Consider the following 16,072-nt stretch of genomic DNA (forward strand, 5'->3'; position numbering starts at 1 on the left):
TTAGGGCTGGAGAGCACATGTGTGGGCAGGCTCAGGAGTGGCGGCCGAAAGCCGTCCCGGGTCATGTTTGCCTTCCATGAGAGTCCTGCTCTCCGCAATCCTGCGAGTTTCCTTTCCTCTCTCCCACCGCCTCTCTCTATTTCGCAGCACCTAGCTCGGCAAAAAAAGAACAAACTAAGCCTGAAGTAGATCGGAAGCCATGGAGTGCTTAGGTGAAACCATCGCCACAGCGCGGGAGGGGGTCGCCCTCGCACAGTGCCGCCGGCGGGAAGTCCAAATTCCCGCGTCAGGGCCTAGGCGGCGACCCCCAGGCCTTCCGAATCCCCGCCCCGACGCTGCGTGCCGCGCGCGCTCCTCGGCCCTTGCCCTTACACGCATGCGCGGCGCGGGCCGAGCGCGTCATACCGCGCAGGCGCACTCCCAAGGGCGCGCTTTTCGGTGGCCGCTGGCCGGACAGGGAACGCAGGTGGGCGCCGGTGGGCGGCTGGTCTTCGCTTGGGCGGCGGGCTGAGGTTGTGCTCGCCACGCCGGCCGTTTTTTCGTTTTTTTTTTTTTCTTCTTGTTTTTCGACTCAGGTTGTCGGAGAGGGTGGCCCTGGGAAGCCCCGGGGCGAGGCTGTCGCTGTCAGCGGCGGCTGGGTTTGAGGGACGTTGGGCGTGACGATTTGGGGTCAGGTCAGCTGCAGCTACCTCCCGCTAGGACTGTAAAGAAGGCGGGAGCAGGTTTGCCACCTAAATTTACTCTTTCTGAGCACTGTGGTTTCGGCAGTACGAACACAGGTGAATTACTCTAACCTGAAAATCCGAAATGCGCCAACATCTGACGTTCACGAGGCCCAACAGTACATCACAAGGGAGGAATTTCCTCATCATGAAACCTTTTTATTTTTTTCATTCCTGCTTAGAAAAATATTATATACAGTTAACCTTCTGTTAAGTATACGCGAGTCGTGTTTAGAATGGAGTCCCCTACCTGGTATATGTGTTAACATCTGGAAATCAGACATACTTCTGACCCCAAGCGTTTGGGATAGGGATACTTTTTAGTTGTGATTAGGTATGGCCGGAAGGGACTATCCAAAGGAAAGAAATAATAATTCACAATCTCTTATATGATATTTTTAAGTTCTGGGGATTCTGATGCTCTCAGTAATTAAAAAAACCTGTCAGCTAAATAATGTTACATACTGCTCTTTTTTTTGGCAGGTGAAAACAGACACAGCTTAAGAGATGTACTCAGAGTTACTGCTGAAAGAATAGATCATGCATCCAGAGCTCGGGGCCTGGGAAATGGCTTAGCTGGTAAAAGCTGTTGGGCCTGAGGTCTGGGTGTCTAGGATCCCTGGGTACAGGGTGGTGAAAAGAGAAAACCCAGTTCCTGCAGGTTGCTCTCAGACCTAAACCTGCACCTTTCCCCAATAGATAAAACTAATTAAAAGCAATAAAACTTTGATGTCTAGCATCTGAAGATGGGTCTTATGGCTTCAGATCCTGTGAAATTCCTGTGCTACTTTGCTAGTAGTAAATTAGAGTTCTGTAAAGATTGAAAATGATGTCTGGTATATAGTAGGCACTCCAGTTTTTAATCATTTTAATGGATACCATAGTTCAGATACTGAAGAAAATCCAAATGCAATGCAAAAACTGGCTGTCTAGTTTGAATGGCCAATAACATTCTTAATCAGAAAATTAACAAAGAAGATTGAACTGTAACTCTGATGTCAGTACTCATTAGCCATAATTTAGATTTTATTGAGCAAAGGTTGAAATGACTTGATAGTGGCAGATAGGTCTGTACCAATGTCATTGAGCAATGGTGACAGTTTTTGGTTATGTGTAGTTGTAGCATATGACTGAGCAGAAAGGAAGTAAAATTGGGAGATGGAAGAGGACATTTTTTTTTCTTTTTACAGTGACTCGAAATGGTGATTTTAGTTGATAGACTGAAATGAAGCTGTAAAGAAGATTATCATTGTGAACCTTTGTGGTTGGTATTTTCCAAGTCACCTCATTTCTGGTGTAGAATGGAGATTAAAATAAGGTTAAAGTAGATGAACGCAGGGCTACTTGCCTCTTAACTGTTGATGTAGTTTAGATTTAAGTTAAAGTTTTACTAGGTGTTCCTATTATTATAAGCAAAACTTATGAACACCTACCTATAATATGGTAAATTCTTTCCACAGCATTTTCAGAATTAAAAAGCTGTATTAAGCCTGGCGGTGTTCATGCATCGCTAGAGGCAGAGACAGGTGAACCTCTGAGTTTGAGTACAGCTTGGTTTACAGAATTAATTCAAGGAAAGCCAGGGTAACACAAAGTAACCGTGTCTCAAAAAACCAACAGCAACAACAACAAAAAGCCATATTAAATATAGCTCACATATATAAATGTATTGGTTATTAAGCTATACTTCCAGATAATTAAACATTTGTTGGAATTAAATTTAAACTGTAGACATTCTTTTTACTTTATCATAATATTTAGGAAACCAATAGGATTTCTTAAAACTTTTTTCTTGTTAATATACAGGCAAATTTTATATTGCGAAAATATAGTAGTGAGTGTGCCAAGCTGTGCATATGGATGGCAGGGAACTACTTTCAGGAACCATGTAGGTCTTGAGAATTTAGTTTGGCAAGCTTGAGTGCTGGTGCCTTCTTGTGTTAAACTGTCTCTCTGGCCCAATTGTATATTTTTCTAAGATTCTTGTATAAAAATATGAAGGGGCTTATGAGAATATCTTCAGAAAAATCTGAAGTAAAAGTCGTTTATTGGTCAACTATTTGGCTTGTTCTTACAGCTCATCTTTCATAGGCTTTAATTTTTAACACTGAGAAATGGGGGAAATTTGGAATATTTGTGGCATCAAGTTTGAAGTGTTTATTCATGATATATCATTAATACTAAACATGCCACCATTCATATTTATGTTCTGTGCAGCTCAATCTGTGCTGATAGCTTCAAGAGGTAGTCATTACCTGGTAAAGAACACAGTGCCTCACGTGGAGCTTGGAACTGACCTCTGGTATTGCTCATAATCAGCAGAGTTTTCTCCAGTAAGTCAGTTTTTAACTCTCAGCTCAATTTCTACAAAGCAGGGTAACAGTCTTTAATATTTCATATTTACCTGATTTGATTCTCACGATGGTTCCTACAGAGAAATCTGAACATCCAAAAATTGTAAATGGCTTGCTTAGTCTTAGCTAGGTTTTCTTAGAAAGTAGGCTTAAGATTTAAGCGTCATCATGGCATCTTCATACTTTGTTCTGATTTGTTCCATCAGTGCTGCCTCCTCCCCCACCCACCTTTTCCCCTGGTTCCCTCCTTCTCAGATCCCTTCTACTTTCCTGCTACATGTTCTATTTCCCACTGCCTGAAGATCACAACCTCCTCTCATGATCCTCTTGTAGTTCTGACCTACAAACACATGTAAATGCATACACAACATACACATTCTAAATCTGGATTTTGCATGTGAGAGAGAAGAAGGTATTTGTCTTTCCAAGTCTGGTTTATTTTGCATAGCATGTGATTTTCAGTTGTATCACCTTCCTGCAAAGGGCAGCAGGATTTCATTTTCCTTTATGGCTACATAGAATTCCATTGTGTTCATAGAACTCCATTAAACGTCCACTCATCTTTTTTGATGGACATCTAAGCTGTTCAGTTTCCTGGCTGCTGTAAGTAGTGTAGCTATGAATGTGTATGTACTAGCATCTCTCTTGTGTTTTAGGGTTAGGGTTTAGGGTTAGAATTAGAATTCTTAGAGTATATACCTAAAAATACAATGTTGATTTTTATAGTGGCTATACAAATTAGCATTCTTACCACCAGGGAATAAGGATTTCTCTTTCCCTGTATCCTTGACAGCATTTGTTGTCATTTGTTTTGTTGATGATAACGGTTCTAAATGGGAGATAGAATCTCAAGACAGTTTTAATTTGTATTTCCCTGATGACTATGTTGAACACTTGTGCAAATATTTATTTGCTGTATTTCTTTTGAGAACTGTCTGTTCAGTTCATTAGCATATTTTTTTGATTGGGATATTGAGGGGTTCTTTATATATTCAGAAGGGGCGCATTGTGCATGTGAAGTGACCACAAGAGGGTGTCAGATCCTCTGAAGCTGGAGTGGCAGGTGGCTGTGAACATGGCTGTCCTATCCTGTACAAAAGCAGCAAGTGCTCTTAACTGTTGCACCATCTTCTAGCTTGCTTCAAATTTTCATAGACTCTTATAACTCTGGTCTGGGCTAATAGCTCAGTGTCAGTAAAGTGCTTGCTCTACAAGTGAAAATCCAACTTTGATCCCCAGAGCCTGTGTAAGAAAGCTGGGCATGGTGACAGGTACTTATAATCATGCTGGGCAGGCAGAGACAGACTGGTCCTTAGAGCTTACTGTCCACTCAGCCAATGGCCGCTTGTACCTCCCATTCAATGAGAGGCTCTGTTTCAAAAGACCAAAGTGGATAGTGCTTGAAGAACCATCTCCTCAGCCTCAATATTTGGATTCATTTGTATTTAGTAAGAATTGATAAATGGCCCAAGAATGTGATATATTTTAAAGGAGATTGCATTGGCTGCTGAGAAGATTTTTTTTTTCTTTTTTCTTTCTGTTTGGGGCAGCAGGCTGTAAATATCTGTTGAGTCTACTTCATCTGTGGTGTAGGTTAAGTCTGAAGTTTCTTTGTTGATTTTGTGAATAACCTATCTCACAAGAGTAGGATATTGAACCATTGATTAATTTAAGTCTTTTTGTACATATTTTTGTATGTGTACATATAAATGTATGGAAGACACATGTTGATATTGGATGTCTTTTTCTGTCACTCATCACTTAATAAATTCTTCCTTTCTTTAAGTTGGTTACAAAAGCTTTTGGGACAGAGTCTTATGTATCCCAGATTGGCTTTAAACTTACCATGTAGCTGAGGGTGGTGACCTTGGACTTCTCTTGCTGGATCCACCACCCAAGTGCTAGGTATGCATTGTTGTATCCAGTGTATGCGTGCTGAGGACTGAGGATCAAATGCAAGGATTCAGACATGTTAGTAAGTGTTCCTCCAAGTGAATCACATTTCCCAAGTCCTTTCTTTGGTTACCTTTAAATCCTTTCTGTTTAAACCCATGAATATTCCCTCTTTAGGAAAATCACTTCATAAATAAAACAGTTTAACATCTAAGAAATCATTTGGTTGTCCTTAAGCTTGAGACTATCAGTGTATCTTGTGTCATGAGTACCTGAAATACATGATAAACTAGATGTTTCTTTTTCAAATAAGTACTCTTGTTTTTTATAAACTAACCTTATAAATCTAGTATGTTTTTTTTTTTCCAGCAGAGTTTTCTGCTTTTGTTTTCTTCTTGATATTGATTTGTTTTCAATTTTGCTTTTGTGTTATAGGACTTTTGACATGGAGACTTCCAACTCTAGGTCTGTGCATGTGGATGAATGGCAGAAGAATTACTTCGTAGTTACATCCCGCACATGTACACCAAGACAGAAGGCAGATGCATATCGTGCACTTTTACTCAGTATTCAATATGCATGTGCCAACTCTGAGATCTCTCAGGTCTGTGCTACCAAGCTGTTCAAAAGGTACACAGAAAAATATTCTACAATTATTGATTCTGACAATGTGGAAACTGGCTTGAATAACTACGCAGCGAGCATTTTTCCTTTGGCAGGATCTCAACAGGCTGACAGTGACAAGTGGCAATCTGGATTGTCAATAAATAATGTTTTCGAAATGAGTAATGTACAGGGGATGATACAAGCTGGCAAGAAATGGAAAGAGTCTCTCTTGGAACCTGCTGATGCATCAGTAGTCATCTATAAAGAACCTACTGTCTTTGAGCTTTCTGAACCTAGTGTGTGTGTAAGTTCTGGAGAGCCTGACACAGATAAGACCCAAGCTATCCCAGAGAGCAGTCGGAGACATTCCCCATTTCAGACGTGTCCCACCTCCTCAGCACCAATAGGTGAGTCAGCCACTACAACATTTCACACTACACCATTATTTGGAAATACCAAAAAGGAAACTCACAGCTCTCCTAAAACCAGCACAGGACTAAATATGTTCTTATCTAATGTGTCTTGTTTCCCTTCTGGCTGTGAAAATTCACGAGAAAGGAAGGCTTTTTATGATCCTGGCACCATTGACATGCTTTCCAATTCAACACTGAATAAGGCTTTTAGTAAGACTGAAGACAGTGGCCAGAGGGAAGATAATAGCCTACCTGCCTTTAAAACTGCAAAAGAACAATTATGGGTAGATAAAAAGAAAAAGTGCCACCAATCCCAGCATACATCCAGATCTTCATCTATTGTGAAAAAGTCCCTGGGAGCTGGGAGATCAAGAGGAATATTTGGAAAGTTTGTTTCTCCTGTATCTAATAAGGAAGATGGAAGTGAGCAGAGTGGAAGGATGAAGCAGAAGTCTACTAGGGCAGATTCTACAGAACCAACACACCTCTTTGATGACTGTCTGAAGAACGTAGAGCCAAGGATGGTTGAACTTATTATGAATGAAATTATGGACCATGGGCCTCCAGTACACTGGGAAGACATTGCCGGAGTAGAATTTGCCAAAGCCACAATAAAGGAAATTGTTGTGTGGCCCATGCTGAGGCCAGATATCTTTACTGGATTACGAGGACCCCCTAAAGGAATTCTGCTTTTTGGCCCTCCAGGGACTGGTAAAACTCTTATTGGCAAGTGCATTGCTAGTCAGTCTGGAGCAACGTTCTTCAGCATCTCTGCTTCGTCTTTGACTTCTAAGTGGGTAGGTGAGGGGGAAAAAATGGTCCGTGCATTGTTTGCTGTTGCAAGGTGTCAGCAGCCAGCTGTGATATTTATTGATGAAATTGATTCTTTATTGTCTCAACGAGGAGATGGTGAACATGAATCTTCAAGAAGGATAAAAACGGAATTTTTAGTTCAGTTAGATGGAGCAACCACATCTTCTGAAGACCGTATTCTTGTGGTGGGAGCCACAAATCGGCCCCAAGAGATTGATGAGGCTGCCCGGAGAAGATTGGTGAAAAGGCTTTATATTCCCCTCCCAGAAGCTTCAGCCAGGAAACAGATAATTGTTAATCTCATGTCTAAGGAACAGTGTTGCCTCAGTGATGAAGAAACTGAACTGGTGGTGCAGCAGTCTGATGGGTTTTCTGGAGCAGATATGACACAGCTTTGCAGAGAGGCTTCTCTTGGTCCTATCCGCAGTTTGCACACTGCTGACATTGCTACCATAAGCCCAGATGAAGTTCGACCAATAACCTATATTGATTTTGAAAATGCTTTTAGAACTGTGCGACCCACTGTATCTCCAAAAGATTTAGAACTTTATGAAAAGTGGAATGAAACATTTGGTTGTGGAAAGTGAACACAGCAATTGAAGGGAGAAGCTGTCATGTAGTAGTAGTTTTTTTAACTTTAGCATAGGAAGCTTGGGTGTGCTACTTGTATTGTTTTGGAGTATATCCTGAATTCTATGCCTCAGAATAACAGCTTGCCTACTGATTGATATATTAGTATGTTGTATTTGCCTTCCAGTTACTGTGTTATGTATAAGCTCATGTCATTTAAATAGAATTGTTTTGTGTTCTAAGTGAATTGATATTAGAATTTTAGTATGGCAATAATAGGCTTTGTCAGTATAGTATGGCTTACATTTGAAACAGCATTGCTATCTTGGCCTAGAAAGAGTTAAAATCTTACCAAAGGCTAGAGTGAAAGCAACAAAACTAAACTACATTAACCTATGCTGGTTTGTGACTTGTTTTGTGTTTTTTTTTTCCCCCTATCAAAATTAACTGATAAAAACATTAGAAATAGCAAGATGTAATCTGCTGTCACAGTTGTACCCTGCCCAAACAAAAGACAGTAAGTATGTTTTTTTGTTTTTTTCCTCCAACGGGTCTAGAATGTTTTCCATTAATATTTTATCTGGTAATACTTGAAAACCTATTATTTCACCCTCTTTCAAAACTAAATGTTTTTAAATTATTGTATCGTTTTGTAAAACATGTTCACTGTAGAAACTTAGAAGCAAAGAGAATAAAAATTGTTAGTTTATTACCACTTTAATGGGGATAGGTTATTTTGCTATAATTTTGTTTTATACAGTGCTATGACTTTAGTATGTATTTCCTTTTGTAGTCTACTTGTTTGTTTTTCCTCTTCAAGTGGTATGCAGCCATGTTGGCATGAAATAATCTCCCTGCGTCATTCTCCCAACTAGCAATTTCAGGCCTGCACCACCATGCCCTGTTAGCCACTTCCTTTCTTTAAAGTATATCATCATTTTGCATGCTATCATAAATGTTGACAGGAATCTTCTGTTACATATTGTTGTTTAGGAGTCCATGGTATAGATGGGCTATAATTAATTAACACAGGAGTTCATATTTTTTTGTGTCTGAACACGGCAACTTGAAATGGAATTTGAAACACTTTTAATGAGTGAGTTTAGAAAGTTTGTACTTCATGGTGGCTCACAACCATGTATGACTTCAATTTCTGGGGATCCAGTGCCCACTTTTGACTTCAGCATCATCCAGGCAACACACATGTATACATGCAGGCAAAAAAAAAAAAAAAGTCAGTAAATTTTATTTACACATGTCTAGATTTTTTTTTTTTTTTAAAGTTTGTGCTTTGGTACAGTATATACTGTTATTTTTAATTTACCTTTTATTTATACATTGTTGCTTTTAAAAGCTTTGCAAATTTTAGTTTTCTCCTTTGAAATGTAAAATTGTCACATTGGAACTTAAGCTACTGTTTTTTGTGTTTGTTTGCTTTTTGCTTGTTCGTAGAGACAGGAGATGGATTCTCTGTGTAGCTCTGGCTGTCCTAGAACTCAGAGATCTGCCTGCCTTTGCCTCCTGAGTGCGGGGGTTAAAGATGTAGGTCACCACTACCTGGCAAATTTTTTAACCTTTATTTTTTATTTTTCTTTTTTTTAAGATTTATTTATTATGTATATGAGTGCTCTATTTGCGTGTAGGCCTGTATGCTAGAAGAGGGCACCAGATCACATTATAGAAGGTTGTGAGCCACCATGTGGTTGCTGGGAATTGAACTCAGGACCTCTGGAAGGACATTGCTTTAACTTCTGAGCCCTCTCTCCAGCCCTTAACCTTTATTTTTATTTTATGTATATGGGTATTTTGCCTGGATGTATGTTGGTGCACCATTTGCATGTTGTGACCGCAGAAGCCATATCCCTAGGGACTGGAGTTAAAGACAATTATGAGCTGTCATGTGAGTGCTGGGAATCAAACCAGGGTCTTCTCCCAGAGCAGGCTGTTCTCTTCAGCCGTTTCAACTGAGCCGTTTCTTCAGCTCTAACATTGTAAAGTGTCCTAAATATCCATTACTTTTATTTTTGTCAGGATTTGAGTATAAAATGTCTCTTGCAGTCTCATATGTTCAATCATAGGCAGGTTCTAGAAACTTTTAAGAGATAAAGTTATAAGTAGGTCATTGGGGTTATATCCTTAGGGGCTAACTCTTGTCCTATGTTCTTGGTTTCTTTCTGCTTTCTTTCTGTGAAGACTCCCCTGCCACAGGTTCTGCTGCCATATCATCTTGAACAGAACCAAAATAAATCTTTCTTTCCTGAAGCTTCTATTGAAATTGGTTATAGTGAAAGATAACTTAGCTCTTTATGATGAGTTTATAAAATAGACACTGGAACCTTGGATCTTTAGGTATTAATACGAAGGACTTAAATACAAGTTTTGCTTTTTAATCTGGAATTTATTCTCTTTAGAGATCACTCTTGGATCTTAAAAATTACCATGATGTCATAGACTATTACCAACTGTTCATTGTTTTGATGTCTTCCTTTGTTTTAGGTTTTTTGAGACAGGGTTTCCTACCTTGGTTATCCTGTAACTTGCTGTATAGACCAGGCTGGCCTCGAACTCAGAGGTCTGCCTCCCCAGTGTGGGGATTAAAGGTATGCACCACCTGGATGATAGCATTTAACTCTGTAAGTTTTAATTTTTTCATTTTTTTATTTCGTCCTTCCCCATCAATACCACCTGTTAAAACTGACCCTGTTAATACTGACTCTAATTTCCAACCAGAGGGCATTCCTATCTGTGGAGCTTAGTTTAGTTTGTGTCTGAGAGAAATATTCAAAGATGTCAAAGTACACATTGGAGAAAAATCAGTATCTTTAACAACTGATATGAGAAAAACTGATACCCACATATAGAAGATGCATTTCTCTCAGTCTGTACAAAATTATAAATCAAGGCCAACGTAAGGACTGATACCCCAAAACTGCTAGAAAAAAAGAGGCATGTGCTTCAATTTATAAGCACAGTTAAGAATTTTCTGAATGAGATTTCCAGTAGCACAGGAAATAAGACTAAAAATATATGGGATTAAATGAAATAAAAGCTTCTGTACAGTAGAGGAAATTGTGGATCAGCAGTCCACAGGATGGAAAGAAGAGTATCAGTTCATTGTAATACTAAAAAAGGGAAGAAAGATTGGTTTTTCCAAATGCACATTCTAGGTGTTTCTGTATTGGATTATTGGAGTTCGCAGGCTATACTTGTAGGCTACCTGTGGAAAGGCTCACTGAGATTGGTCTTCGTAGGGCCCAACCCTCAACTGTTGCTCAGGCAGCAGAGCAGGCTGTGGGCCAACAGTCTTTCATAAAGGAATTGCAGAGACGGGTCCTGCAGAGTTCATGTTCCATTAGGATACACTAGGAGCTCCCCACATCAGAGTGATTTACAGTGGTCTGGCTTTTGTAAGCCTTGTGACCTGAAAAGAGAGTTCATGCTGCCACCTTATACCTTATTTGATGAAGCGGTGAGTTTCGGGGTATTTACGAGTTCTGTTTTTACATTGTAACTTGATTGCTTAACTCAGTTTTCAAGGACATACTCCATACAGTCTATGAAGGAGAATTCTTTTTTTCAACATCCTTTCACTAGCACACATGGGCTCACAGAAGAGATCATGTTCACCTTACAGTTAACATCCGTTTATTCCTCCAAGCAAATGAAAGACATTGTAAGAAGGCTTTCCTTACTTCATTTTAAAATATAAATTAGTTTGTGTCCCCTATAAGGAAACCCTTCAATGGTTTTTCCATTGAAATGAAAATCCTTAATTTCTTCTTAGCAGCAAACACTTTCCTATTCTGCTCCATTCTTTTGTCCAGATGTGATGTCACAGGCCTTTCACCCTAGCATTATCCTGGAGGCAAAGGTAAGCAGATCTCTATTGCTACCCTGATCTACATAGTGAGTTCCAGGCCAGCCAGAGCTAAATAGTGAGAGTATCTCAAAAAAGGGAATGTTTCCTATGTAGGAAGAACAGTGGACAGGATTCTGAAAATGTACCAAGATCCCGATCCCTAATGATTCTAACACTGATATAGATACTGCTGGAAAGAGGCTTTGCAGATACAGTTTAGTGGACCTAAAGAGAAAAATTATCCTGAATTTCTTCTGTAGACCCAGTCTAGTTGCATGAATCCTTAAAGCAGAAGATGTTTCCTGGCTTGTGGGAAAAGAGGTAGTCAGATTCTAAGCTCCAAGGTATATAGCCAGGATTGAGGGAGGCCTCTTAGCTTTCAAACTCAAAAGAAAAAAAACTTAGATCTATAATGTGATGCATAAGGCAATTCTTCCAGCAACTTAAAGAAGCCTGCAAGAATTCCCCTAGTGACTGTAGACTGGTTTGCAGCAGAGAAAGGAAGAGAGCTACCAGACTTGTGCTTTACAGAATTGAGATAAAGTATTGTCCAGTATACTATACTCGTAATTTGTTAGAGCAATATGGTTTGAATGAAGAGGGCCCCCATAGGATAAGACGTTTAAACTCTTGGTCCCTGGTTGGTGCTGTTTGGGGAAGCTTAGGAGGTACTGCCATGCTGAAGGAATTATGTCACTGAAGGTGGGATTCTATATCATATTCATTTCTCTCTGGTTTGTGTTTGCAATTTATAGACGTGAGCTCTCTGCTTACTGCTCTAATATTCCTTGCTTCCACTCTGCAATCATGAACTCTTATTTATTCCTTTGGAGTCATAAGCCAAAAAAAGCTCTTTAGTTGCCTTGGTCATCCTATTTTATCAGAGCAACAAAAATGGAATACTTGAAACTGTAAGAATGACAACCAACAAACTCCAGCTCTGAGCACAGTGGAATCAATTGAGGTCAGGGATGGTTAGATTTTTTTTTTCCCCCTTTGCCTGCTGTGAATGATTGCTGGGAGTCCTGCCAAAAATGATTATCCTTCCCTAGAACTCTGTTAGCAGATCATGGAAACTGCCTTTGTAGTTAGCACTTCACCAGCCTTTCATTTCATAAGTGATCCAGGCCCATTGCAAAGACATTTGTTTAACATTCAAGGTAAGAAAAACATATGTAATTAAAAACTTTCTATGAGCCACATGAAAAAGTAAAAAGAAATAGGTAAAATTAGTATGCCAATGATTTCAGCAGGTAGTGAATATAAAAACTGTAATACTGGATCTTTTTTTAATGCTGAGTTTTAGAAGCACAATGTGTGTTTAAATTTCCAGAGTATCCTTGTCCTAAGTCACCCCGTTTCAAGTATTCCTTCATCTGCATATTGGCCAGGGCTAGCTAGCCAAAACCTAAGAGCAGGAGCTGGAGAGATGGCTCAGTGGATAAGGACACTAGTCAGAGGGTTCAGGTTTGATTCCTAGCATCTATGTGACAGCTAACCATCTGTAATTCCAATTCCGGTGAATCCTTGGCCTCTGATGCACAGGCAGAGGCAGGCAAGTACACAGACATACATGAAGGCAAAACACCCATACATATCACAAACAAAACCAGCAGTTTTTATAATGATGTAAGGTGGTTTCCTTTTGGTTCATTTATGTGAGGCAGACTATTTGAGGAAGAGTTAGGGGGACATAGGTTAACAAAGAAAATGAGATGGTCACTGCTTATCCCCAGAGGTCATTGCAAGGAAAAGTAGTGAGAAGGCATGGCCTGGTAGTGGGGATCAAAACAGGACCAGTGGGGGAAAAGGGAGCATCCAAAGGTTCTATAAAATATCCAGCCCAGCTGCGTGTGGTGGTGCACAACTCTAATCCCAGAGGCATCTGAGTTTGTTTCGAACAAACAAAAATAAAACCAACTAAACAAACAAACTCAAAAACTAAACCGAACAATACCCCCCTCCCCCCACCTCCAGCTATTCAACCCAGAGTCAGTTTACTGAACTTGCAGTCTTGGGCCCCACTCTCCTGGAAGGGAAAAGCTTTGCTTTCTCCATCCAGTGTTCAGTCTCCTGTTTGTAGTGGACAATCATTCATTCATTGTCCATCACAGAAAGTGAACTTGGATGTTCCTAGGGGATCTCTATCACCTAGGAGATAGTGATCTACCCAGGAAATCATTTTTAGACCTTTGAAGTGCAAGTTTGAATATTGCTCTTTAAAACTTAAGCTTCATGGGAGCAGGCTGGTGTCTGCTGAGCAGTCTCATATAAGAAGGCTCGTCGTCCTGGTATTTCTACAGAGTTAATGGTCTCTGACATTTAAAACAGCCACCATCATTAAGCAGTGTGCTGCAGCCTGCGTGCCTTTTATCCTACAGTAAGATCAGGAAGTAGCAGGAGTGGTACAGGCCTTGAATCCCAGCATTAGGGAAGCAGTATTTGGGTTTATGCACATAGTGTAGTTATTGTTTACAATGGAAATGCGCTCCCTTTAATTTGAAAAACAACACAAGGTTATTTTTAAACTATTGGACATGAATAATTGCTTTTTAAAGTTAGAGGTATTGGATGTTGATACCTAAGGGAGAAGTGGTTGGAAGTGAGAGTCCCTTTTGGAAATTCCTCTTAGAAAACATTTCACATTACATATAGAAAACAGGACTGAAAAAATGATGACTAAACTCAAGATGAATCTTTTTAAAACACAGGCTAAAAGCCTCCATGTTTTGCACATATATAATATTGTATTTCAAAGTAAACCTCAGAATCCATAGCAAAGAGTCATTCATCTAACTCTAAATTGAGCAAAGCAATCAAACCTGTTTTAAAAAGTAGCTGTGAGGCAAATATGGATTTCATCTGCATTTTAAGAAATTGAATGTTCAGAAACCCATTTTACATAGGAATCTTTGAGCAAGCAACATATATGCATAACATTACATCTGTGACTACAGAAGTGGATAAATTCTATTTCATCTAAGTTTGGGTAGATTTCTGTGAGCTCCCATGCCTGTAAAAAATGTCTTGGCTGTATGTATGCTCTGACCCAGAGCAGCAGCATAACCCCCAATGCATGATAAGTATCCGCAGACATAATTTCACAGAATATCAAAAATTGCTGTAAAACGAGGGCATTATTACAATTTAAGTGAAATGATGCAGATAAATCTATTTTAATGGATAAGCTTAGTAGATGCAAAATAAGTATGTCAGTGCTTCATTATTTATTCCTCTCAACTTGCCAACATTAGAGTGGAAAAAATGCACACTATCCACCCTAGCATTGTATACAAAGGAGAAAAAGAAAATTGTTCTAGCCATGCTTCTACCTTGGAAAAACTTAATCCTAGCATATAACTGGTTTCAAAGGCTCTGTTGTATTCCTTCAGTTGCACCACATAATCTCATCTGCACTATTCTTGTCAGGCGTTGCCTAGGCAATCCAGTGCTCACCACCGGATGGAGTTCACAATTCCCCTTTGAATGAATGAATCTCCTTTCATAGTAGAGTCAGTAATTTCATTGAAAACTATGTTAGACTAAACAGATACATCTGATACTGCTGCACAGTCAAAAGAGCAATAGTGATGAGCCCAACCCAGATTCCCTTACAAGGCCATGGTATTTGCCAACTTGATGATTTGTGGTTTGTTGAGCAGTAACATTAAGTCATATTTGTACTTCTTGCAACCTATACAGCAGATAGATTAAGAAGAGGTAGGAGTTAAAATGCATTACTTGAAGATCCGCTGAAACTCTTCCCAAGTTTGGAAATCTAACCTTTGATATTACTTCTCTGATATATTTCCTTTACGGAACGCTGTCCCTGATGTATGTAGTTTATAAGGTTATTGAGAAATATACCACTTTACAAAGCCAAAGAGAGGTGGAATGATGATTCACTAGTTAGTATGCTTTTTGCTCTTTTGAGGTGCGAGATCTGGGTTTGTTAACCAGCACCCATGTTAGGTGGTTGTGAAGGATCTGATGTTATCTGCTGGTCTCTGTGGCCACCTGTAGTTGTGTGGCATATATTCCTACAAATACATCTACATAAATTTTGAAAAATTAAGAATATAAATCTTTTAAACATTCTATTAAATAAACAAGTAAATAAACAACCAAACATATTTTCCAGAAACTGGATCAGTGATACTGGTTTTAAAAAAAAAAAGATGAGGTCTTCTGGAATTGCTTATCAACTTCAAAATAGCAAACAGAACTTTAATTACCTTTGCACAAATTCTTAGCAGTAGAGTTATGATGCTGGGGATAGACCTTGGAATATGACATATGCTGGGCTAGTACTACTCCAATGAGCTACAATCTCAGTCCAAGATTTAGTATTTATAAAAGTTTATTTCAGATCCTAATATTCAAGAAACGCTGAGAGTTCAAGTGTTTACACATATACAGGCCTCTGATTTGAAGACCACCCCCAAAGGAAAGAATGCTTTTGAAGGTGTTCTGTATGCTCAATACTAAATTCAAGAACTCTTGGAACCAGGAATACTTGCTCTGGATCTTAGACACTGTGTGTGTGTGTGTGTGTGTGTGTGTGTGTGTTTGTGTGTGTGATATGTGTGTTCTTTCTCACTGACCATTCTAGATTTTTCATCTTGATACTGAATTTTAAAATTTATGATTAAAAAAAGTTTTTATTATTATACTTATTTTGGTGTATGTGTATGTTGTGTGTATGTACCATGGCATGTGTATGGTGATGAGAAGACTACTTGTAGGGGTCAATTTTTCTTCCTTCCTTCCTTCCTTCCTTCCTTCCTTCCTTCCTTCCTTCCTTCCTTCCTCCTTCCTTCCTTCCTTCCTTCCTTCCTTCAT

The 16,072-nt window shown here is 39.4% G+C and overlaps 1 protein-coding gene across 2 annotated transcripts; it reads left to right on the forward strand.

Moving 5' to 3' along the window:
- Window positions 1-420: 420 nt before the first annotated feature.
- On the forward strand, window positions 421-8,073 carry Fignl1 (fidgetin like 1). 2 transcript variants are annotated; one of them, XM_055624108.1, is made up of 2 exons: window positions 421-466; window positions 5,405-8,073. In XM_055624108.1, the coding sequence occupies exon 2, from the start codon at window positions 5,415-5,417 to the stop codon at window positions 7,386-7,388; it is 1,974 nt and encodes a 657-aa protein (XP_055480083.1). In that variant the 5' UTR covers window positions 421-466; window positions 5,405-5,414; the 3' UTR covers window positions 7,389-8,073. The 2 variants fall into 2 exon arrangements, with proteins under 2 accessions (XP_055480083.1, XP_055480084.1); XM_055624109.1 differs by lacking the exon at window positions 421-466 and adding an exon at window positions 2,979-3,055.
- The last annotated feature ends 7,999 nt before the right edge of the window (window positions 8,074-16,072 follow it).

The sequence above is a fragment of the Psammomys obesus genome, unplaced genomic scaffold (genome assembly GCF_907164565.1).
Source record: "Psammomys obesus unplaced genomic scaffold, mPsaObe1.curated_primary_1811, whole genome shotgun sequence".
Classification (NCBI taxonomy): domain Eukaryota; kingdom Metazoa; phylum Chordata; class Mammalia; order Rodentia; family Muridae; genus Psammomys; species Psammomys obesus.